At 41.3% G+C, this 26,875-nt stretch overlaps 1 protein-coding gene across 50 annotated transcripts in view; it reads left to right on the plus strand.

Moving 5' to 3' along the window:
* NEB (nebulin) overlaps positions 1–26,875 on the plus strand; it is a 392,273-nt gene that overhangs the window by 306,948 nt on the left and 58,450 nt on the right. For 19 of the 50 annotated variants that reach the window (XM_085645543.1, XM_085645542.1, XM_085645546.1 and 16 more), the window contains 11 exons: positions 417–527; positions 5,088–5,189; positions 7,178–7,282; positions 9,011–9,109; positions 13,106–13,216; positions 13,353–13,457; positions 14,116–14,220; positions 15,794–15,898; positions 20,189–20,299; positions 20,732–20,839; positions 22,261–22,374. In XM_085645543.1, the coding sequence (XP_085501669.1) occupies positions 417–527; positions 5,088–5,189; positions 7,178–7,282; positions 9,011–9,109; positions 13,106–13,216; positions 13,353–13,457; positions 14,116–14,220; positions 15,794–15,898; positions 20,189–20,299; positions 20,732–20,839; positions 22,261–22,374 (1,176 nt within the window). The remainder of the gene's footprint in view (positions 1–416; positions 528–5,087; positions 5,190–7,177; positions 7,283–9,010; positions 9,110–13,105; positions 13,217–13,352; positions 13,458–14,115; positions 14,221–15,793; positions 15,899–20,188; positions 20,300–20,731; positions 20,840–22,260; positions 22,375–26,875) is intronic. The other 31 variants (XM_085645548.1, XM_085645554.1, XM_085645558.1 and 28 more) reach the window with 7 other exon arrangements.

Consider the following 26,875-nt stretch of genomic DNA (forward strand, 5'->3'; position numbering starts at 1 on the left):
AGTTAAGGGACTTGGGGGAAACGTGTCCCCCTTCATTGCTGAAGTAGCCAGGCATTACGTTTCTTAGCTTTAGAAGTTTGATAGTTCAAAGTGTTAATGAGGTTGTTGTATGCTGAGATGTTTTGGCAGAGCAAGACAGCGTTAAACCAACTTTGGGCATTTATAGGCAGAAAAAAAGTGTTTGGAGATGAGATACATGGACACTGGTGCATATCTCATAACCCATGCCCAGAGATTCTTGTACTGTTGGGTGCATCATATGCCTTATCTGTCACTGTTCATCTGATAAGGCTGCCCTAGCAGTGGGACCTTATTAAAATTCCCAGTTGAGCTGGTCCTGGAAGGTGACTGCTGTGATCAATTTGTCAACAAGATTTGCATGATTTCTAACTTTCAATTTTCTTGGCCTCCATTAGAAAATCTATAAAGAGAAGTTTGAGAAGGAGAAGGGCAAGTCTAACTATGCAATCATGCAGGAGCCGCCCGAGGTGAAGCATGCCATGGAAGTAGCCAAGAGCCAGAGCAATGTAAGTTGCATGCATTGGTACTGGTGGATTTTAATGACTGATTCTAACACAGTTGTGATTACATTCAAATGGGAAGCAGGCCCTGGCTGCCTGAGCGTCTGGCAATCTCAAAGTAGAAGTCTCTGTAACCTTCTTTTTAACTCCAGATTACCCCCAACTTGAACATCAGCAATCCAAACTTTCTAAGAAATAGATTAGAAATACCAAAATGTTTCTGAAATGCATTTTGATACCAAGTGCCATTTAAATGGAAATTAAACTAAGATTGTGATGTGTGTTGTTGTATATAATTATGTAAATGAGGTACTAGTCACCCAAGTACTTGTTCTTTTTATAAATTAACTCAAATTCAAATGAGGGATATCTGCTTTTAATATAGCCATGCCCATTGAATTCATGCAATTGTCAACCATGCAACCATTCCGTATTAAAAACCAGTTGTCGTAGACCATGCAGACAATCCTCTGGTTCTTTATTGGAATGAGAGTGGACAGATTATTCTCTTTCTCTCATAAGTATTTTCCAAAGTGCCCTGAGTGGTTCTAGCTCACCCAGATGCAGCTTAATCTCAGGCGGCACGGCACAGGCCTGAAATAGGTGTTGTCCTTATAAACAACCTGCTCTTCTTTCTGGGATTGAGTCTAGCATAAAACACTCTCGAAAGCTTAAAAAGCTGTACCAAACCTCGGTGGCTTGTAGATTGTTAGAAATGGGATCTCTGGTTGGCTAAGGCTTGCGCCAAAGCCAGGCAGAGACCACCACTCTAGTCAGGGCAAGGAAGTTACATGCCAAAGATAACCCCTGCTCACCCCCTTGGTAGCTTGGCACGATCAGTCAGGTTTATCTCGGAGGTCATGTGTAAAGCGTTTGCGCAACATTCACACACAGTAACAACACACTAGGCGCACCACAAAGGAACTCCACACAAGGTTATATATAGAAATAGCCTTTGTATTGTCATAAATACATTAGAAACATAATCACATAATATACACTGCGCCAACTGGCACTAGGCAATATTCACAGGGGACTATTTACACACGACAGGGCCAATGGGGCCACTGTCAGAACCATCACAAATCACCAATTGTAAATGTAGCACAAATAGTAAATGTAGCACACAACCAGTAACTACTGGTAAAGTTAGGAACTTAGCATGAGATCCTGCAATGTAAAACAGAGGATGCATAAACCACTTTGCGCAGGAATCACCTTAGGCATAAAACTACATTAGGCCCAACCGTCATTAGCATCACACATTATGCAATAGGCATTTACAGTAGGCATCACACGCATAAACCACCGTAGGAAATAAGTTGGCATAAAAACAGTGTGTCCCAATCGGGGGCACAACGCACTGAACATGGCCCCAGGCCAACTGGCCTTTTCTCTGGGCTCAAATGCCCTATGTCCCGCACTGTCAGGGCTTGGTGCTGCCAATGCAGCAATCTCCCAAAATATACGCAAAGGATCCAGCCTAAACATAGCAGCTGCCCACTACTTGCTGGGCAGCTGTGCAGGCCGAAATGTGGGCACTCACTGTAACAATGGCGCTGGGCTCGGCGGCCCTGCTCTGGGTCTCACTGGGGCTTCTCTGAAATAATACTGCCCCCAAAACGTTGCAGTTGCCCTCTGTCAGGCGGGGCAACTGGAAAATATAGGGCCACTATTGGAGCTTTGTAATAAAATTGGCCCCCAACAAAGTTTAACTGAGCCCCCGCTGCAGTTGGGGCCAAGAATGCGGTAATTGTGATGTTGAGCGTGCAATTTCCCTTTCGCACCTCAGCTTTGCTACGATGGCGGGAATTACAACAATGCCCTACTCCTAGCTGGCTCCAGTACCACACACCCAAAATGGTGCGCGTGCGAGCCGGCCGACACAACTCTCCACCCAGCAGTACACGGCCCGCCTGCAGCGCTCCCCTTCGCAAGTCCTTTACCTGGGGTCACGAGGCTGGCGCTGTAGTCCTGTGCTGGTGGTCGTAGGCGAAGCTCTTTATCCCCTCAGCCGGTACCACGGGGTTCTCCCTCGCTCTTGGGAGCCCCGTTGGAAGACGCCGGCTTCTTCCTCGCCCTACCGCCTTGGAGTGCTCCAGCGCGGGTTGGGCTCCTGACCGGCGCGTCTCTTCCAGCCGCTCTCAGGCCCCGCCCGCAACCAAGGCTGCACAGTTCAACTACCGGGTCGCCGCGGGCAGCACGGCGGCCCTCAGGGTTTCAGTGGCTCCTTCTCCTGGCAGCAGTATGGGGTAGGCTCCCGTTAACAGGCACAAATACGCGGGGTGGGCACCCGCTGTATTTTTAACTGCATAAGTGCGGCATGGGGCAGGCGCGAAAGAGCTGCATAACGTGGGGTGGGCACGCGCTCTTCCCACGGCAAAGTGGTGGAATCCCTGCGTCGGTATTCCCTCGGAATAGATGGCCCCAGCACTCTCCTCTCCTCTGGGGAGATTTAAATAACAGCGCTCCCAGGTGCTAGAGGCCACAAAGTCTTTGCCTAAGGCAAAAAGGACGAGTCCAGGGAGCTAGGGAGCCCCTGCAAAGCACAGCCAGGCAGGCCAGCACGCAGGGACACTCAGGAAGCAGCAGCTGGGTCCCATGGCGGTTCCTCCTGGCAGCATGTCCTCCCAAAAGAAGAACAAGCACAACAGAACACCTTCATGGGGTCACAGCCCCTTCTTTTATACACCCCTTTCCTTTGTGACACAGCACAGGGCTGGGTGAAAACCCAGATGCAACTGGTTTGGGGGAGCTCCTCTCTCCTTTGTCAGGTGGGGGCTAGGTGCTCAGACGCACCACAGGGGGCGGAGCCAGCATTGTGTAGGGAAGGCACAGCCCTATTCAGGTCCCAGATGCAACTCCTCCCTCCCAGCTAGATGCAGATCTTTTTGTTCACCACTGGGCTGACTCACCCTGGCCCCTGGAATTCCCCACACCATCCAGCGCCTGTCAATCAAAAAGCCAGACATGCACTCCACATCAGGCAGGCAGACAGCACACAGAAATGCCAACTTCTAGAAGTGGCACTTCTCCACCAGTCACCAGAGATCTGCACACACCATTGTGCAGCATTTATTCTCACGAGTTCGCACTAAACTTGACCCTGCACTCCTCTCACACCAGAAATTACCATGGACACACATATCCCCCATGCATTCCTATGGGAGGGCAGGCCAATCTAACCGCACGCACTCAGAGAGCGCACGCACTTTACACTGGACCACCAATACCAGGTCACAGGAAAGGCAAAAAGTTTAGGCGTGAACCTGCCAAAAGGGCCAAGTCCAACATAGATGATATTTAAATTGATCCTAAAAAGAATTAGCAAAAATATTTATATCATACCATAACAATGCAGTGAATTCTTAAATGCTCCTTATGTTGACAAATGAGATACTCTTGCTAAAATTTGCCAGTACATTTGTGATTTTGATAGAGAAAGTGCACTGGGTTTGCTTGCCAATATTCTAATTCCTTGACTATTAATGCAGGATCTAGGTTACATCAATGCAAAAATTAAGGAATCTTTTTACGAGGGAGAGATTATAAAAAGTCCACAGCAAAAGGAATTTTACATTCCAATGGCACATGTGAAGAATCGTCTCTGAAGGATAACAAAATGGCTACCATTGACAGTGGCATTCATCCTAGGGCTATGTAGAGAATAAACCTTAAACTAACTTCTGTTTAACTCTAAACCTAACCCTCAAGGTAAACATTGTTCTGAGGAAAAGTCTAACTCTATCCTAAAACTAATCCCACCTCTAGCCTAACAGCACTCCTAGTGACAGTAAACTCTATACCTACAGTGCCGGAATTATTCACAAAATAAATTGTTTCCAAAGTGTGAAAATTATTGCTTTCATTAGTGCCCAAACTATGCTGTATTTTCTTTTCTTCATTATGTGAGGGTTTTTCGTTTTGGACACAATAGGTTCCAACAGCAAAGAAAGATTCCTGCCCTCCTTTGTTTTACTAAAGAGCAACTGGTTTTCTTAGAAGTATATATTTTCATTGCCTCGTTTGGGCTGGTGGATGCAAATGGGGCCCACCGGCACTCTTATTTGGAGACCAGGACTTTTTAACCATCAGACTTTAATCCAGAACAAGAGAGAGAAAAGCAGCAAAGAGAAGAAAGAAGAGAGGGCGAGAATTATGAAAAACAGTGGCAAAGGGAGGATCAGGGTGAAAAGAAACCTATGGCAGAGTGATATAGGAACAGGGATAGGATATTGGTGGATACAAGAGATATGAGGTGAAATAAAGACTAGACAGCCTTGGTAATCGGCAACCCTGACATTCAGTTGCAGCGCCAACTGACATCTTAGAAAAATGTGTTCCCAGGCACTCATTCTTTTACAAATTAAGCACTGTATATTTGAGTTGCGAAATGATGAATTCTGTGTATAATTCCCTAAATGGACTTTGAATTGTATACATTTGTACTTACTATGCAGTTCGAGAATACAAGCACTGAATGCAGGTGGGTGAATATGTGTCTCATTGTCTGGTCATCATGAGTCAACATTCTAGTGATACAAGTGTGCTTCTTTTTACTCCTAGGTTGCTTATAAGAAGGATGCCAAGTCTAAGCTGAATTACACTTCCATCGCTGATCGACCAGATATTAAGAAAGCAACCCAAGTGAACAAGTTAGTGAGTGATGTGAGTATCTTGTGAACTGTGTTTTAAATCCTGAGTGAATGCAAGAATAGTACTTGTAAGAGTGAACAGTGCCCTCACCAGACTTAAACTGGTGCGGGGAGACATTGGTACCCAGGACCAGAAGGCCAGAAAAAAGAGACACGTTTTAAGAGTCTTGAGAAGGAAAGATGACGTGCTATCTTCCTAATTGGTTGTGAAGGGTGATCCAGGATTTAACATCAAGTTAGGAGAAGGAACATCTTGCCAGAGTTACAGAAAAAAATGTACATGGATGAAGAGAAAGGGTCACATGCAGCAGTACATATGGAGAAATGCGAGACCAAAAAAGCAGAGCCAGAGGTGGTGAGAGATTTATAGAAAATGCAATAAAACTTGAATAGGACACTCTTATTAATTAGCAGCTACAGGAGCAAGAAATGGTGGGCCTTATTTATGAGGCCCTTACGCCGCCATTGTGTCACTTTTTGTGACGCTGTGGCGGCATAAAAAAATTAGACACACTGAGCTATATTTACAAAGTGACGCATCTAGGCAAATGTGTCACGTTATAAACCCCTGCGCAACATTATACATGTAACAGGTATAATGTATGCAGGGTGGGCTTTCCAGCACAGAAAAGGCTCTTTGAAGTGTCACAGTGAAATCTATGAGATTTCACTTCAACACTTCTACAGCCTCACTGCGTCAAATCCTTACGCCTGTTTGAAGCAGGCATAAGGGGTGACACGCCTTTTCACGTGGAGCTTGCCCCATGTGAAAGGACACATTGCTGGAGTTTGGTCTGTTTCCAGACACACTCCAGTAATGCGTTTTTTTTAACTAACAGATATGTCAGGATTCCTGCCGTACCTGTCAATCCTTGCGACATGGAGCGCTGTAAAGTAAATACGGCGCATCCATGGTGTCGCAAGGAGGGCGCACTGAAAAGTGTTGCATCACTGTTTTACAGGAACGATGCAACACTTTTCGTAAATGAGGCCCAGTGTTTTGAGATCCTTGTGTGCTGAGGGAGAGAGAAAACCAGTCATGCTGCCATAATTTCGAATGGTTGAAAGTTGTAGAGCATATGTTGGGGAAGGCCGAATTAAACCACTTTGCCACAATCTGACGCATCGATGGTGATGCGTTAGTACTTGTAAATATGCCCCAGAATATTTGCAAAAACTGAGGCATCGCCATTGATGCGTCAGATGTATTGCGCCTGCCATAAATGCCCTAACGATGTTATGGATGCCCTGTATTTACAATACAGTGCTCCATAGCGCAAGGATTCATGGATGCGTCAGAAATTCTGACGCATCTTTTGGTGCTAAAGTGACGCATTGCTGGAGTTGGTCTTAAAAATGACGCAACTCCAGCAACGTGCCAGAACACAGAGGCGAGGCGCGTGTGAGAAGCCTTGCATCAATTCTTACGCCTGGTTTAAGAAGGCAAAGGGATTTTGACGCAGTCAAGTTGTAGAGTGATGCAGTGAAAAGTTGTAAATTTCACTGCGTCCGTTTTACGTGACTTTCAACATGGAAACATTCATAGCCTGTATACATTATACCTGCCACAGATTTAATGTGACTCAGGCCTTTACAAACTGATGCATTTGGCCCAATGCGCCAGTTTGTAAATATGGAGCAGTGTGGAGAACTGACTGCACCGACACTGCATAAATAAAATGATGCTGCAGCAGCGCTAGCTCCTTGTAAATATGCCCCTCTAGCTTTAAATTTCATTGTGTGTTGACGTCTTTGCATAACACCTGTGCTAGTTGCATTGGTTTGAGTTAATGAAGCAGAAACAGTTCATTTTAATAGTGTTAGGGACATAGTACTGTTTTAAGGGTCATCACTACGTTGCAAAATAAAAATAGCATATTCAAATTCAGAGATTACAGGTAATCCAAGAACATGGATGTTGAGAAGGTTTAAACCTCATTTCAAATGAAGTTTCGCATTATACATGCATTGACTGATGGAAAATGTCTGTATCTGTTTTAGATTCAATACAAAGCTAAAGCACGTAGAGAAGCAGGTCGGGGTATATCGATTGTTGGGCGACCTGACATCCTGTTGGCACAGGATGTCTCCAAACTTACGAGCACGGTAAGAACGGACCACATGGAGTGCGAGTTTGCAGGATCAGGGATTGAACTTTAAAATAAAAAAATTAACATTCAAACAAAGAAATATGGCAGACGTACATCATATCCTCAGTCTCGGAGGAAGACACCATGGGTCCACTTCACAAAAATGTTTAAATCAACAGCCATAGATTTACACCTGTGTTGGGTATAAATGAACCACATTTTGGAATTCACAAAGATTTCTTGGAGTGCTCCTGGAAAGCTTCAGAAGTTGGAGCTTTCCAGGAGTTCACACATGTATAAGTAATTATACATGTGCAATTCCAGATAGGCCACCATTACAAGTGGCCCTGAGCGGTTTGTCTGGTGAGGATACTGCTCTGGGGCATTCTGGGTACCCCAGTTTCTACAGACCTGGAGTTACTATGTCCACAGGTAACAGATCTACTAACATCTGGTCCAAACACACTAGTCCATTTTCATCAGATTTGGAACTGCACCCTTCAAAACTGTTGCAGGGGGATGTGCTGCAGGCAGGAGCACAGCTGGTTCCTACCAGGTTCCCAGAAGTCCAATCACACTACTTACTCTTTGCTCTCCAAAGATAGTATAATTGCTCTACAGAGAAGCCTGTTCTTTTCCATTTCCAGTCATATAGGTGTGTTTTATGCCCTTCACACCCAGAGCATGAATTTACTCTTGGCTTTGGCAGGAGAAGCTTTCCACGTGTTTCAAGGGTGGTAATGTACCTCACGATGTTTGTGAATACCTACAAATTCACAAGTTTTAAGGAGTGCACAATCTTTTCAGGGCATGCTCGAGCGCCAATTCCCCAGCTGTGTAATCAGATTCATTCACAATCACTGATTGGTTATTCTGCTGGATAATGCCTCCTCATGGGCTTCCAAAAATGTATTGCAAACAATTCCTGCTGTGTAATTTTGTATGTCCTTACTTTTAATGGTAGAGTAAGGTTCTTGACATACTCCCATCTTCTCTGCTTGCCTAATCTAAGCCTCTCTCCACATAGTATGAGTAGTCTCCATTGTGTTTCTTGACGCCTTACACTCATGTCCTGTTTTTGGTGCTCAAAGCCCAGGGTGTACCTCTTTAGCCCGCCACCCCTCCTGAAGTCACAAGGTTCATTACTTTCCGGTGCAGGAAGGTGATGGGTCAGGTCAACGCGGGCTGAAGGACTTCCTCCTTTGGCTTTGGGAACAGAGGGCAGAACCACACTAGCTCCTGGCACCAGTACACAGCCCCAAATGTTCTCTCTAAATTCTAGATTTGGTACACCACTAAATTCAGTTGATTTGACATCATAGCAACTTCATTGTTTTCCATTAACTTCATTTCTATTAATTAACTGTTTTTTATCCTGTGCCCATACTCCCTTCACCCTCACCATCCCCCTTAATCCTCATCCTTCCCCTCCAGGGCCCAGACCGCATGAAATGAAGATTTCTGATTAGGAACAGTACTTTACTAGATTGGAACCTTGCACAGTTATAGGCTATTTTAATGAATTGTAATTTGTTGTTCTTACATACATTTGAGACACCATATCTCTTAACCATTAATAACCTTGTGCACAGCAATTAATTTGAGCTTTTTAATGCAAATTCCTTGCCTCTCGTGCCATCAGGCCGTCTGCGTCTCTTGGTGACATACACCTGTATTCTGTGCTGTAAATCTGTGTGAAGCTTCTGCAGTGTTCTTGGCCTTGCTAACTCACTACGCATTGTAGGAAGAATACGCCAAAGGAGAGCTGAGAGGGCATGGAGCTGCATCTTATGATACTCCTCTGATGAGACAACTTAAGAAAACCAATGCCCTCATTAGTAATGTAAGAAGGAATGGAGCACGAATGCCAGATCTGTGTGCCATCTTTTGTATTATACAAGTTACTCTGCATTTGTAGTAGATGGCGGAACCAGCCAATCAAAGACTGGCATATGCACTATCTGCACTCGGTGCACTTGGTGTGCAGGATCCACACAAGCATGGAATGCAACAACTGTTGAAAGTGTGTGATAGAAAACCCTTTTTTCTCTTTACCCAAGTTTATGAGCTGAGGTTGCATAAATCAGATGGGTCAGTTAGTTAACCAATATGCTGCATACACGACAATCTTTCCTGAAAAATGAAAATGAGTGTACATTGAAGTCACTATTACTTATCAAATGCAATTCAGGAGCTGAGCCATTACCTTAAGATATACCTTAATCCAATACGCAGGTGCAGAAAGTAACATTGCAGGTCAGGTTTTGTCATGTACTTCAAAGCCACAGAGAGGTACATGGTTGGAGCCTCAGAAAGTAAGTGTTATTTGTAACCAGACTCATCATTGGGCCTCAAAGTACCTGAAGACATTGTGAAGGAAGATCTAGCTTGAATAACAAATGCAGCAGTACTGCTGTTCATTTTATGGCTTCCTCAGCCTCTCTCTGTCGATCATACACTACCTTCCAGCATCAGACTGCATTTCCTGTGTGGGGTTTCCAAATATAATTCTTCTTCTTAAATGTACACATTTTTGAAGATTAAATTGTCCTGTAGCAATCTCCTCAGCCAATATATTTTTTTCCTGTTTATGAAGGATTTATAGAAGCATTGGTCTACACTAGAGGGAGGAAATAAAGTAAGAGAACTTGAATTCCAGAGTCTCCAACGGCTGTATTATGTTGCCAAGCTAACACAAAATAGCAAAATAACATCTACAGAGACACGTTTCTGGGTAGGCCTAACTCAGCCTTTCACCCATCAAGGATCAATTAAATGAATCCCATTCACTGGAGTAAAAATTATATTTATTAATCAAACTTATGTTTGGCCAGTGGGCTTTGTGAACGATCCATTGCCAGGCCTGGAAGAAATGCTAGTGCAAGGTTTGGGTCTCATTCAGATTATATTTGGTCTGCTTTATGCTTTACTACCACCAATCGCTGAAAACAGTGTAATATGACATAATGCTTTGTACTTTCACTTGAAAGAGAAAAGAGGGTTTTCTGTGTCTCCAGATCGCAGGTCAAATGGTTTCTCGCATTTCCTCTTTTGGTTGGGAGCCATCTAAGAAAAATTGGATTTGTGTGTGTTTCCATATGCATGTACTTACCTTTCACTCATTGTGTACATGTATACTTCACTATTGTATACATGCTGTATTGTGCAGAACTGTATATTTTGGAAGTAGGTCTAAATAACCAATAGAAATCCTGACAAGGGCAAGCATGGAATGCGCCTTGTATTTTCCATAAAGAGACCACTCCTCTCTTGTAAATTTGTACTGGTTTGCTCTTTTTCTTTTGACAGGTGTTCCACCGAGGCAGTGCTCTAATCCTAGATTGACATTTATTTATTTTCTCTCTTCTACAATATATCACAGAGAAGACATTTTTAAACCTATTAACAATGTAATCAGGAATATCTTGAAAATGTTTTTACCATCCATTTTTTGATAAATTTCTTACTGTGCTATATTTTTATTCTCTTCGCCTACTTTGGTTGCTTGTATTTATTTCTACATTGTTGGCATAAAATCACCTTTACCTGTGGATAAATATTATTTTATACACTTGAGAAATCATTTCTCATCTTTTCTATGATACGATCTCACTCATTTTTCATATGGCATCTCAGATAATTTCAGCTTTAGGCACAATCTCATAAATGCATCCCCGTAGACATAACGCTTTTTTCTCCAGATAGCCTAAAGACAATTAGTCTAATAAAAGGGGACGTTTATTAAATGTTGGTCAAGGTTATACATGCACTTTTAATAAACTTGCAATCGTGTTTGTAATATTTGCAGATAAAAATGTGTTTATCTTGACACATACCTATAAGAATTCTACACTAAATACATAATTATGTTTTGTATTGCCTTTAGGCAGATCACATAGCTATAAGCATTTTAATGAACATACCTTTATTGAATTTAAAACAATTGAGACATATACATGAGCAGAACAACACAATCTTGGAACTGTATCATAGGCTACCACTGACGCATGGTACGGGACCTGACAGCCAAAAAGTGTCTTTAAACAAAAAACAGACTCTGCTCCAAATAAATGTAGTAAACAGAGTTGATACATCATAGCACTCTAACATGCTCTGGAAACTGGGTATTTATCTGCATGAGTATTTGGAATACATCAAGTTATTGGGGAACCACTCTTCTTCTAGGAGGGCAAAATATGGTAATGGAGACCATGCATTATCATGTTGTAATACTCGTCTTACACATAGGCATAGATATAGTGTCATTCAGGCATCATCTGGGCCTTTTTGGGGGGCGGGGGAGAAACACATGCATTTAGCTGCTGACTAGATGAGGAAAATATAGCACAGAGATATATTATGCTAAAAATGGCAGCATGTCAATGGAAAACCATTCAAAATAATTAAATTTCCTGTGTCTTAAACTAAGAAACCTAGATATTAGTTCACAAATAAAAACAGAACAATGCACATGGATACACCACATTTCTTAACTACTGGGTGCTCAGTTTTACAACTAATGCGATCATTATGTAGCTATGTAGTTGTACATTTTACCATTTGTATTGCTATCACCACTTGGTAGCTGGTACCACCCTGCCCAGTGCAACCATTTTTACCTCAGAATACCTGATCCGTAAGTATGGTAATAAAATGTATCATCCAGTTAAATTTGATGCATAACTGGACATTTTGTCTTGTGCACTGACCAGGAGGAAAGATCCCTGGAATAAAATTAAGAATTGTTTACAAGAGGCATGTAACAAGATCGGTAGTGGCATGTCCGGTGGCCCTTACAGTATCCACCTGGCATGTTGAACATTCCTTGAGACTATGACTGATTCAATGTAATCTAAAGGATGTGGTTTTCAGTTGTTAAGATATCAGGTAACTGGGTTCTTGTTTTTGTTTTATTACATTTGTTTTATTACAAGTTCATTGCTGGTTAAAAAGTACTTTTAGAAGTGGAAGTTTCTAAGGACCCCAATATTTATTATGCTTAACATCCATGACAAAGATAATCTAAATCAGTACTTTAACCCTCATGAACAGCAATGAGACTCACTGTTGGTTATTATATATTATGCTCCTGGGGTATGACCCAAAATACTACTTTGCTTCCAATGTATGTTGTAGGGTGAAGTACAGTGGCACTAATCTTCAAAGTCTCAACTTCCAAACATAGGTTAGATTGTGAGACAGAGTAGACATGGGACTGTCACTTCCTTCTTAGTCTGTTGACAGCCATTACGAACGCGGGCATGAACTTTATGCAGCATTAATATCATATCACAAAATATGCCAGATACATATTCCAAGAGTAATCGTGTTTCATTGGAATTTCCTTAAGCTAGATTTTGATTTCAATTGATATTGATTTTTCTTTTAATGAAATGCGTTGTGAAGAAGTAATAACACTCCTAGGTTCAAGCAGGAAATACATCTTTATGTCCAATAGTTACAAATCACATCATTTTGTTTTAAAATTAATGAACATGAAGTAATGTTTAAAACAAGTGGCTGCTAGAAGAAGAAAATGCTAGCACAATAGACCCCTAACACAAGTGACTACTAGCAAAAGAGGCCTGTGACAAAAGAGATAAGTGGCTTCTATCAAATGATCTCTGTTATGCTTCTGGATCAGTGACCATTACCAAAGGTGGCCTCTGATAAGTTTTGTCAAGTTAACAGCACAGCCCTTTTTTGTTGCTTGATTTTATTACCCTTTGCACCAAAATACATGTATTTGATTTATCACAGTCCTAGGAGCAAGCCTGCACTCAGTAGAGAATGTTCTCCAATAACCTGGAATAACTGTGAATGTTCTCTTTGGAATCAGGTGAAATACAAGGAGAACTTTGTGAAGGAGAAGGGCAAGAGGCCACAATTTAACCCGAAGGAGAGCAAAATCTACCAGACTCAGAAAGAAGCCAACACTCTTGCTAGTGAAGTATGTCAAAATGTGTGGTTAAATACCTTCTAGCAGTGTTTTAATGTTCTGTGTAGTGTTCTGAAGTCATGTTTCCGTAGAAACCAAGCATTGTTATCTCATTTATACATTCATTCTAGATGCTTTGCAATTGCAGGTTAAATATAAGGCAGACCTGAAGAAGATGCACAAGCCAGTGACCGACATGTCAGAATCACTACAGATGCATCACATCACGAGTACAAGCAAACTCTCCAGTGACGTAAGACCCTCCACTAACCATTCCTGCAATCCTTGCTCTTTTCCTGGTCCTGCTCCTGCCTCTGTCTTTCTGAATTTGCTAACTACCTCACAGCTTCTTTCTCCTTGACTGTTCCTGGGACGTCACCTGGTAGAGACTCTCTGCTCTCCTTCATACTGACATTCCTTTACAACCTTAGCTGCATTAATACTAAGGACCTCCAAAGCATCCGGTCTCCAGTAGCTAAATTACCTCCTAATACCTCCCATTTGCTTCTGCCTCTCACAATGAACATGTTTCACTAATCAAACCAACTTAAACCAACCTAAAAAATAATCTATACTTTTCTTTCATTTTCTTTACAAATAACCTAGTTTTATTTTTGTAAAATGAACATAAATGTAAATAAAACCTGTAAAAATTGTTATATCTAAGTGCAACAGTGAACTCCATGTGTGGTAACTGCAATTACTTTAACTAAGGCCCAACAGCAATATGAAGAGTAAACATAAATTTGTTAAAAGTTAACACTGTTCCACCATTTTACAACTTGCAAGTGTGGCCTGAATTTCAAAGTCAGGCCCCTGTAAACCTCTAGAGGCAAGCTAGCATCCACCCTTCATAATGCTCCAGGAGACACTGTGTTTTTATTGAGCTGGTTCTTGGGCCTTCCCTTCAGTACCAATACAAGAAGGAATTTAAGAAGAGCAGAGGTCACTACCATGTGGGGCCAGACAACCTTGAACAGCTTCACCACAAGGAGGCAACAGAGCTACAGAGCCTGGTAGGTGACCATTCGTTTCCATGTCGCATCGTCATTCTTAACACATGATGTTACATAGAAGTGCCCAGAGAAATGTAGTGATAGTTTGGCCTGTACTTCAGTAGTAATTCACCTCCCTTATTCATCTTTCCCTCAACTGAAAATGTGTGTGTTAATTTGCCATGAAATAATTTGTCTACAGCTATTGCTTAGTTTGAGCTGGTGGTTTCCGGTGCTCAGCACCGGCACTTAAATGGCGACACTGCAAGTGATGACAGCTGCCCAATGGTGGCACTGTTTGTTTAATATTATGATGAGCACACCAAGAGTTGTTTATTAATCAAATACACATTAATGTATCTAATTTCTGCCTCCAAAACCATTCTTATAGCTTTGTGAGGCCTCGAACAGTCTGAATTGAGATACTTGTAGCAGTGTGTGATGGCTAGTAGTTTTATATGTAGTATCATTGGCAGCGCTGGCAGTGGCAATGAGTAGTGGAAGGTAGGGTGGCCTCGTGACACGGGCCTTGGCAATTATTTCTTGACAAGTTAGGCACTGTCTAAAGCACCGAGTGATGAAAGACAAAACCATTTTTAAAAAGGGAACCTGAAGAACAAAAATGCAAAAGAATGAAAGGTTGCTCATTGAGCATAGAAGATACAGGAAAATAATAGGGCTCCAGGAGTCTAGGTACAGCTTAAAACGGCTCACATATGCAAGACTCAGGAAGATATCAAAGTTTACATGGGGAAACAAAGGAAATTAATAGTGCTAAGACAGCATTATAATTTAGAGGTGAAAAGGGGAGTATAGCACACCAGACATAGGAGGAAAGAAGGGCTCATCAGTGGAGGCACAGGAAGAGCCAAGGTCAGACATGGAAAGACAACATGACTTACTCATCGGATATAGGAGGGAAACAGAGCTTATCAGGGCAATCACAAGAAGATACCAAGGCTGATCAGGAGAGGTACCTAGAGTTAAAAGGGTAACACAGAGCAGCCTTGAGAACATAATGACTTGCCCATCAGACATCAGAGGATCCTAGGTCTCATACTGAATTATAACAGCCTCCCTAGAGTAGACTCACAAGGCTCAGGTCTAGAAGATCAGAGCAGACATGTGACAAAAAGGCTTATACAAAGCAGACAGTACACAGACGCTATCAGGGTTCACACAAACCAGTCATGAGAAGATGGCGTGACTCTGGGTTCAGTCACAAGAGGATAACTGGGGTCACACAGATGAGACACATGTTAACATACGTCACACTCAGGAGTCCCAGAAGGATAAAAAGGCTCATGAACATCAGGAGAAAAACAAGGCAATACATGGTCTTAAAAGACACAGAGGCAACAGAGCACCTTACACACTTTAAGAAAGCAGGAGGATAAGGCTGCTGCCATACTGCAGAGTAGGAATATAGTGATAACATTGGACATGCTTACAGAATGCATTGCGTAGCTTTTACAAGTCATAGCTCTTCAATTGTTAAATCAAGGTACATACATACATCCTCACTTCCTTAATCCACTGCACACTTGTAGCGAGAATTGTTGTCTTGTAATCACACCCTCTTTCCCATGACTAGGTGAAATACAAAGAGAAGTATGAGAAGGAGAAAGGGACAGCTATGCTGGACTTTGAAACCCCCACGTATGTTACAGCCAAGGAGGCACAGCACATGCAGAGCGAGGTAAAGTATGTCTTCAGACTCATGAGCTCTTCAAGTGGTCCGACCTGAAGAAGAGGGAGGACAGGAAAGGTGTAACTTAAGTGTATCTATTGATCTTTACTATTTCAGGGTGTCTCCCTCTCTGGATTTGTAGATTGTCTCCCACTCTGGATTTGTTGAGTGCCTCCCTCTCTGGATTTGTAGAGTGTCTCCCTCTCTGAATTTGTAGAGTGTTGTAAGATCCATACCATCTATAATGTAGCAGTAGAAGAATTATGAGGACTGTTCGTGTATGCATGTGTAGTAAGGGTAAAGGATGCTGCTCTGTAAACAAGGAACTACTACAGATGAAATTTGTCAATTGCCCTCATTGAACCTTTATTCAAGAATGTCACTCTAGGTAGTGTTCTCATCAAAGTTTCCCCGGAATCATATCCAAAAATGGTGACAATAATGAATTGTAGGAAAAAGAGAATGAAGAGAGTGGAAGAGAGAGCAGACTCCTGGATATTAAGAAGTATGAGTATTTGAAAAATGGAGCAATGGTGCAAATGGGGAAAGAAGGGGAGACATATATGTGCAGCAACATAGAACAATAGTGAAAAGTAAGGAAAAGAGACTTCAAGATGCATCCTTATGAACTGATTGAAGAAGAAGAAAAAGAAAAGAAATTGAGAAGTAGAAAACTAGCTAGAGAGAAACATTCTGAGAAGCAGAACAAGATAGGCATAGAGCAATATAGTTCAGAAGTGCCCATTTTGTATTCATGACAAAGCCCTGTCTCCTTTACAATATATTACATTAAGCAGAAACCTCTGTAATGTACAGAGATGATGTATAAGGTCTCTATTTTGTTGATAACTTTGCAAAGAAAGCTATGTATTACATTAAAATTCCCTGTAATTAATGAATTTTGGCTGAATACAGAAATCAATAGAATGCCATTGGTAATGGACTGCCGCAACGTTAAGCATAGTTGAGCACTATACAAGTCAATTTTGACCTGATTTATATATTGACGGTAAGCCTACTCTGTCACAATGAAACGGATTATGCTTACCGCTGAGTTTATGTGCAGAAGGTACATAGTTTGGCAACGGCAAAGACGACTCCATTTCTGACATGGCCAAAATTCTCAGATGGAGTAAGAGCAGTTGAAAAATTGGCTATATGTCCACCTGTCCAATTTAGATAGGCAGATATATAGCCTTTTTTTTTACTGCCACTCTCACCCAGGGTGCAAAGCTTTGAAAACCCAATTTGGGGTTTGTTTTTGAAAATAAGAAAAGTATTTAAAGGTTACCGCTCGGCTTCTTCATGTTTGACAGAGCAGTACGGTAGAGTTCCAATACATGTGCAAAAACAGCCTTAAAAGCGGTTCCTGTGAATGGTAGAAATATCCTTCGAGCTAATAAACATTTCTGAATTTGGCAGGCCGGTACTCCATCTGCCAAATTGTTGTAATATCTGTGTAGTAGTTTATTTGCAATTTGCAAAAGAACAGCTCTAGTTACCGCTCGCAGTCCTGGAATGAGCTAATCAACACACATGTAAGTGCACTGAAAATAAGTGTTATAAATGTCAATGTTAAAGGATAGCACCATCCAAAAAAAAAAAATCTCAACACATCTCTGTCCCTACTTGACTTTCTCGGGATGAGTGGCTGTAAAATACAAGTTGGACATGTTTTCACGTTGGTGCCTGTGTTCACTAAATAGATAGGGGTAATTGTTTTACCTTTCCTGGACCTTATACACCGTAGCCACTGATCCCTGATGGTGTATGGGCGGACAATACAGCAGAGAGGTTTTTCTTTTTTATTAATTGGTGTCTACTTTTGGGTGTTCATTGGTACTGTTATGATTATTGTTTCTGTTCTGATGTCACAATAAGTTTCATTGATCTGTTGTTCCCATTCCTTCAAGTGGTTGCCCATGACAACTTGAAGTTTTGAAAAATTGTTTTGTCACAGAAAAACTTATACAAGTTGAAAATGCTTGTGTAAGAAGAAGTCATGCTGTTTTGGTTTTCCATTGAATGTTTAAAGTCGTTTTCGCTTCATATCCCATGACAAACGAATAGAAAGACACATTGTAGGTTTTTAGATTAAACTGATGATTGAAGACTCTGGGTGTAATTAGGAGTAGAACCTGCCAAATGTGATCATTATTGTATCTGATAAAAAAAACAACACTGAGGTGTTTGGAATTTATTAGATAGGATAATTGTCGAATTTTTGGGGAACAGCATTCGGTTTTTGATGCTTCCTGCACCAAAGTCCGTATGACGAGGTAATTACCAGGCCTTTTCCTTTTGATAAATTCCAGCATGTTTGACCTGCTGAAATTTAACAAAGGGTGTTGTCTTTACCACACCTGTTAAGTAATGGCTACAATAGACATCACCTCATTTGAAATTGAGATCCCTGCTCAAAAGATGTTTGCCAAGGTATCAAGATTTCATGGGCCACTTGCAATCAAGCTCAGTTTATTAGGTTTATCGTTAGTTGTGAGGAGTGGGGTTCAAAGGCAGGTACAAACTTAGGGGTATGTTTATGAAGAGGTTGCGCAGCAAGCCACCTTGCTGCACTGTGCTGAGTGACAGGGAATGGCAGGAATGCCCCGTATTTAACATTATATGATGTGTTCCTGCCTTTTCCTAGTGCTGGTGCACAAGGTGCAGCCTAGCACTGGTGCAGGCACTCTTGCACCATGGTGCAAGGGTGCCTGTGTTGTAAGCACGGTTGTTTTTGTGCAGAAAGGGACACCTTACTGCACAAAAACAATGCCCCGAGGCATTTTCCTCTTACTGTGTGTGCTGCAAAATGAAGCACACATACAAATTGGAAAATACGGGGAGAAATAAAGATATTTCTCCTTGTTATGCCTCACCTGGGAAGACATAGCATTTTGGAGCATTCTCAGGTGTGCCAGTAATGGTAAATCTGGGAATGCATCAAAATCCTTGGGTGTTGCGTGGGAACACCCACGCACCACCCATGGGAAGTCTCCTTGGGGCAGAGTAACAGAACACAGTGACCTGCGCTGCATTGAGTTACTCTGGATTTGTCAAGCCACTCAGGGCCTTGCAAGGGGGCCTTGCATAGCTTGATAAATCGGATCTTAGGGGTTGCATCACTTTTGCACCGTGTTGCATGGTGCTGAGCGACACAAGCCCTTGATGAATGTGGCCCTTAAGGCACAAAGAGAGGGTAAAGGGTGTCATGGTTAAAATTCATAGTGCTCACACAGAGGTAAGAAATGGCACAAACGTATGTGGTATAGAAAGAAGTCCGTTATGCGTAGTGTAGACTCCTGTAGTGTGAGAGAAGGGTTGCTTTTTAACAACAAACATTCTTAGATCTGAATGACTTGTAGTGTGTGTTGGAACAAACTCCAATTGCATCAAACAATATTAACTGTTCCACCTCACAAACCCTAGTGGTACAGAATGTGTACAGGTTTATGTCTGCCCAAATACTTTTGTGGCGAAGCTGCAAAAAATTCCTGGCCCATACTCTAAATGTAAACTTTGCTAGGTGTTGCAATTGGAGAGCCGTCATGGAATAACATTAATGCCATTTTCAGAGGAAGCCGGGTACTTACCAATCTATACCCAACAACTGTAGTATCTTCTGTAAATTACATGTGGTAGTTGTTGACTCACTGCATACATGTAGAACACTCTTTGTTACATGTGTAGGAGGGAGGGAGGGAGCATCTGGTGATGACTTTAGTATCACCAGTCAGTGTCAAACCCAACACAAAGCCATGACTTTGCTTGTACCTAAGAGATTGTCTCGCCCAAATAACAGGGTGATGACATTTGCAGTTGTGGTGACTCTGCTTGGCAGAAAAAGGATAGCTATGAGAAAAAGCCCATGACAAGAGGTGTGCACACCGCTAGAACAAATCTTCTGGTTTCTGTGTGAATGCTCCATTTTTTGCAGTGTCATACAGTATTTGGGCATCCCTCATCTTAATGCCACAGTTTCATTTTATGATAGTACAGTCGCCTTAGTGCCTAGTGAATGAGCCCCCTAAGCATTCAGACATTAAATATATTGACATTGAAGTCATGCCAGGTCATCCAACGTGCCCACATCTTTGCTTGCTCCTGACATCACAGGCTATATTTGGTCTTTAGCTCCCCTCGAGCCTTACAGGCACATTTTATGTCTCAGAAGAGGCTCTAATGAGTTCATGTATAGCGCATATGACACGTTATACTTATTTATCAACTATGTAGCTTACATTGCTTCAGTTTCAATGCAATGCCTTTGCTTACTTGTTTTCTTCCTGCTCCTACTAGAAAGAATATAAGAAGGACTTTGAAGAGACCATGAAAGGCAAAAACCTTTCAGGTCTGGAGGTTACACCAGCCTTGAAACATGTCAGACATGCAACCAGAATAGCAAGTGAGGTAGCAACTGTTCTGCATTTATTCGCTCATAAGCCAGAATAATCTCACTAATTGTGTTACCAACATGCAGTCTACCCTTCAGAGGTGTTCTTCGTTGTTTAACCTGTTGCGTCAAGCACAATCATATCTGTCTATGTATCCAATTTCTGTTTTTGTGTGTTAATTCTTCTAACTAAATATCATGTCCCTAAACGTTTCGGAGTCAACTGTGCATATGCTATGTGCTCTTCATATCTTCTATTTGCTTTTTATGTTCACTCATATGTTTACCCTTTCTTTGAGTCAATGTCTCCATGTCTTCTAATCAAAAGGGACCTCATACTTTTTGATATTCGAAAACCTGTTGCACCTTTTTTGTTCTGTGCAAAAAAGTGGCAGAAATATCTTTGTCTGGGCTATTTCTGCAGTTTCCTTGTTTTCTTTGTTCTGTAGAAAGAGTACAGGAAGGATCTGAATGAATCCCGAGGTAAAGGTCTTTCAGGGTTGGAGGAGACTCCAGATATGCTAAGAGCAAAGAACGCCACACACATCCTGAATGAGGTAGGCTGTACGGTCAGCCGAGGCTGAATGACCTCCCGTAGAATGTTTCTACCCCATTAATATACAGGGCCTATTACGTTGATACCTGGTTACCAGCAGTAACACCATGCATGGCTTCTGGAAATTGTTAATGTGATCATTCCTACATAACCTAACAGTAAATTTGATGCTTTACTTGAACATAGTGGAAAGGAGTGTATCATATGCTTTCTAATGTTAACTATGCTACTGCCACATGCTGCTGCAGTCACTAAAAAAAGAGGTGGACATTGCTGGTCAGCAAACTTTCTGACCATCTGTTTATGCATGTTTCTTCTGCTTAACATAATTCTTTATTCTACTTCACTAAATGTAGGTATGCAAGTGTGAGCTATGATGACAGAAAACATGAATTTAATATTTTGTACACTTTACAGCTTTAAAATGCAATTGTTATTTTTTCAACACATCATTTCACAGGTCGAACTTTGATCTACTGCTATGATGGTATTTTGTAAAGTCAATATATATCACCATTGTCACTAGACAACTCTGTTTGCATATTGCAATGCAGAAGCTGACAATATTGTCATCTAAGATGGCGCAATTTTTTTCATAAGCCTCTCAAACACGCCAAGAATTTAGGGGCGCTTTGATGGTAAGCACCTAACATGCTTCGATAATAGTGATATGTGCGATGCTATTGTCTCTCCATTTACCTTTCTTGGCATGGTGGTGCCTTCCCTATAGTATATATGCAACACCATAGCCATGTTTGTGGTGTGTGCTCGGTATTTTTCTGGAACATGACACATCTGTGGTGCATAATTTATGGGACAATTGGAGTTTAATGTATCCAGACACATTCCTGCCTGTTTCCTGGCCTTTAACACACCCCCCTCAAGGTCTACTGAAATGAGTTGGATGGTGGTTACCCGAAGAGTGCCTACAAGATTTTATCACTTTCAAGGTGGCTATTTTAACAATAATTTGTATGCCATTGGCTGCCTCGAAAAATATATGACAGAAATGTTCTTGTTTTTAAGTGAATTAAATTTAAATGAGTGGCACAGGTCTCTTTCATTGTTTGTATTCTATGAAAATATTTACCTACAGCAACCCATTAAAAGTACATTTCCATTCAAAGGATAGCGATGCACATGAACGAGGTGCGTCTTCTTTTCTCGCCACCAGAGTTCTTTACATATTATTAGAATAGGGGTATGTGCTGCGCTATCAAATACACAGTTGCACATTTGCCACTCCCATCCAGGCCTTAGTTATTTACACATTTGTCCCACAAATCCTTAAAAATAAATCAAATGAACTTCCAATATGCCTCGTCAAACATCCCTAATACCATCAAGGGAAAATCACTTTATCTGTTGCAAAATTGATGCTTTACTGACTGTTTTTAACACTGGTATTTATTTATTCAACAGAAAGAGTACAAGAAAACATTGGAATTGGAAATCAAAGGAAAGGGCATATCAACACTTGCCACAGAGACCCCAGATGGGTTCAGAGCCAAGAACGCCACTAATATTGCCAGTCAGGTTAGTTATCGTAAGAGATGTGCGTCTGGTGACCTATTGACGAATTTGTGATACTCTGTCAACTTCTGTGAGTTCTAGGTTCCATTATACATAGTTCTTAAGTCAGTGATGTCAATGATTGGTGTGTCTTTCAATTGTTGGGCTAGAGTTTTAAGTTCCCAATATCATACTAATGGCTGCCTGTGGGCTACACAAATATCAAATACTAGTAATAAATTATCCGCAGTCTCAACCAAGTATGAATTGCCACGTTTGATTTGAGAAGGAGAGTCCCCTTAATGTAAGCATCTGCAGTAAACAATCAACAACAAATTGTACTTATTCCGATCTATCAGTTACAAAGAATGCCCACAACCGGGTGTTTTACAAAAAGTCCCTTGTTTCTACTGGAAAAGATGGACATTTTGAATCAAGAACATTCTAGAATTTAAAATGATCCATCAGCTGAGCAGTTAATCAGTAGATACTTATTCTAAGTTTGCATTAGGTTATCCACCAGGTCCCTACTGTGATTTGGGTGACTAACCTTCTTTCACCGTCTCCTGTCACTCCAGTCTTTGAATGCAGTTGAATGCACTTGTGTCATGTTTTAAATCCAGCATAACTATTTCTTTTGCAAATGTAGACATGACAGGCACATGAAAATATATGGATATGAATGAGATCCCACTCTGTGAATAGTAAATTGAAAAAAATCGATTTTCATGGATAATTGTTTAAAGCTGATGTAGTATGCAGATTGGACAGCTTCTAATAAAGTATTCCAGGTGCTGCTTCTCACTATGTGATCACCCTCCGGTGATGTGGGATAATTCAAATATTTTAAAATTCGTTTTGGAAAGAAAACAATAAGAATGGACCAGGAAGCTCTATTATGATTATTGCACAGTTTTCGTTCACCATATGTCCAGATTTAGGGCCTGATATAAGACATGCCATTCGGGCCGGTCTCTGCCAGGGTGACAGACTAAATTACTCTGTCGTCCTGGCGAAGGTCCCGACTGACAAATTTTGAAATGCTTTGAAATGTCTGTTAGACATGTCAACTATTGACAGAAACCGCCGTCAATGCAGTTCCTGCCAATGTATTTTAACTTTGCCATACTGCTATGCCAAACATGATAGAGCGATATGACAAACCCACAACTTTTTTCTGTTTTTCTATTTCTAAAATCTAAACTTTAAAGCAGGACTTTGTTTTTGAAAATAAATAAACAATTCCTCCCTTGCGATGGGAGTTATCTCCCATGGTGAGAGGGGCATTCTGCAGTTTTTCCCCTAAGGTTTTTCTGGCATTGACAGTATGTGAAAACTGACACATCTGTCTGCGCATATAAATTAAGCAGATGGACATACAGGTCAGCCTCCAACATTTCTTCCTCCTTCAGGTCATTGGAGGGGTGTAACCACAGTAGAGATGTAGTTGTCTCTGCCCTGCCTATGCCAAATGTCCACCCGCATTTAAATCAGGCGGGTTTACCATTATGTTGGTGGAAAAGGTACCCCATACCAGTGAAATGGAGTACCCTAAGTGATTAAACATGAGAACCCTTTCTTGCTACCTTCTTGGTACTGATTGGCTTAAAAAGTATTTGAAGAGTGAAATAATACTTTGGGTTTTCTGGGGCAGAATGATTTGATATCCCTGCTCTATCTGGGCAGTCTAGTTGAGTGTAATCATCTATGACGTGGGCAGGCTGTTGTTAGTGGACCACCTATCTTTTATGGCATACTGCTGTTTCTTCCAACAATGCAAGCACAGAAAAATAATGGCAGAAACATTCAACCATTTGCAGTAAGCAATTCGATTTCAGTGCTGAAATAAAGTAAATTCCTATACATATAAAATCGTATGAAAAAATATGGTAATAATAAACATGGGAACACGTACAGTATCATGAAACAGTGAACCTGATTATTGAATAGTTACTGACGTCTGTATCACTTTGCAGAGTGGAACCCGATATGTCTGCTGAACAACTAGAACTTTTATGGTGGGTGATGGTCTTCTTCAGTGGTTTGTCCCAGTGTTATGCAATTTCATTCCCAAAACCTCTCTCAATCAGAGACAGAAAATTGCTGATAAACGATGTTAGGATTGTGGCCCTAATGATACAGCATGGCCAACTAGCAGTATTTGTTGGGTTCACACATGGCGGATCATTTTTCCATTGTCCGTCCATGAGAACCAGGACATGATGGCATTGAAGTGAGTGTAGTTTAGGAATCTTTGAAAAGCCTTCATTAGGTTGACCGATTTACAGAAACAGCTGTTGCATCAATATCACATTTCTTGGGTCTACCATATATCTGTCAACAGAAAGTGCCCTCCTCCACGTGGATCCGCCCAGAAGCTCATTACTCAACCATAAACCTTCAATGGGAGAGGTACCTCAATGAAGTTAATTCAACTAAACCTAAAGATTACTCATATAAAGAGTCCAAAAAGAATCCGTCAATTTATAATATTGATTGTCATTTCAAACTAAAAAGTCTTTAACCGATTTCTTTATAAACATCTTGTATTCCATTCATCCAAACATTATTAAACCAGAAAAGAAACAGTCAAATCATTTTGTTCTTCCTTGCAGGACTTCTACAAAGCTAGTTTAGTGAGTGTTCCCTGATTGATCCTGGCAATGTCTATCCAGGAATCAGCTGTCCTGCTATTTTCACCTATATAATTCATCAGATTATAGGACTCCAGCTTGTTTTTTGTCTTAGATGAAAAATAATTCTTATTATAGTAAGTAGTCTCTGTGGAGGCATTCTTCGCTGTCAGTGTGGGGAAAAATTTTGATGAGTCAGAGGCTAAGTTAACACAACTAGAATTGCAACACAAATGCAGCTGCTCTCACAGAACGTACATGGAATTGAAGAACATCAGGCTAAAAGAGAACCAGCTAAATATAAAGGATGCAGCTAGAAAACTGCTTTCTGTAAATCGGAAGTAATCAAAAGGCAATACGATAGACCATCTCCTGGACTATAAACGTAAAAGCTTTACAAAGAGAAATATTGCCAACATCACTCTTACTGGCCATTTTCTGCATACTATCCCTATCAAGACAATCTCAACAGTTGGGATTAGGTTGTTGATCAAACATCTCTCAAGAAACAAAGGGGCATATTTACAAGCCCCTATCGCCACCACAACGTCACTTTTCAAGACATTGTGGTGGCGATAGGGACTTTGCCTCATTTACAAGGCAGCATTAAGCCACTTAAAGTGGCTTAATGCTGCCTTGTAAATAAGGCCCCCTTTCACGCTATACTTAATGTGTAAGGGGAGGGCAATGGGTGTTGTGGTGGACGTTCCACCAAGAACACCCATTGATTTTGATGCTGCCTCATATTTACAAGGGTGGCGTAAACATGCGGCATCACCAAAATTAAGATCAGGAAAAACCTGGTCTTACCCTGACGCAAAGAGGAGAAATGTTTAATTTCTCCTCGTTTTTGCTGTTTCCATGTGTGCTGCATTGTGCCACACATAGAAACAGAAAATTGCCATTGATTGTTTATGTGCAGGAAGGTGTTCCTTCCTGAACATAAACAATCATTCCTCACAACGCAGGTACCGTTGCATAATGCTGCGAGGATCCCTACATTGGCGAAAGGCAGCTAGAATTAGTGCCAGCACAGGGGGAAACTCAGGGCTGCACAGTATTTTTGTAAATATGGTGCAGCCCTGCGTTTGTAAAGTGACAGAGTGTGGCGTTAGCCTTCTTGGCTTAACGATACGCTTCACCACTTAAGTAGTTAATATGCCCCAAAGTTCCGGGACCTGATAGGGTCTCTATATGATTCTGTAAAGCCTACCCAATACTGCTGATTTAACATTTGCAGAAAGTTTATAATTATTTTTCTATCCATATGGTCTGTTTTACGAACTCCATGATGGAATCCATAATCGCAATAATATTTAAACTGGATAGGTACCTCACAAGTTGTGGTTCTCGCAGACCAATAGCCCTCCGAAATTTCATTGATAAATTCTCTGTACTAGTTGCTTGCCTTCACAAGATTTGGCCCCTACCAATTTCTGCTTACCAATGAACCTTTGTGGCTAATCACCAGAGAAGCGTCAATACACATTTTGCTGTAGACATCATTGAAATTGCAGAATGTGCAAATGTTAAAACAATCCTTCTCTGGCTGGTCTCGAGAAGTTGGCCAATAGAGTTGACTAGATTTGTTTTTTAAGGTTCCGAAAAATGTGGACTTTGCACTAACATGAGGTCTTCCATGGAATCTAACTTTAAGTTTTTCTTTCCCTGGATAAAAGAAAATGGTGAGCTCTCTGGACAGTTTCCCTTGATCAGGAACGTGAAACATGGTTGTCCTCTTTCCCCATCTTTCACACCAGTAGCTGTCAAACCCCTTAATAATGGTGTTAGTTGATCTTAAGTCCTTATAAAATATTTAGGAATCAATCTTACTTCATTAAGGATCTACACGGCTCCACTGCTTTTGGACTCCTTATATAAAGATGTGTATA

The sequence above is a fragment of the Triturus cristatus genome, chromosome 3_1 (assembly GCF_964204655.1).
Source record: "Triturus cristatus chromosome 3_1, aTriCri1.1, whole genome shotgun sequence".
Taxonomy (NCBI): domain Eukaryota; kingdom Metazoa; phylum Chordata; class Amphibia; order Caudata; family Salamandridae; genus Triturus; species Triturus cristatus.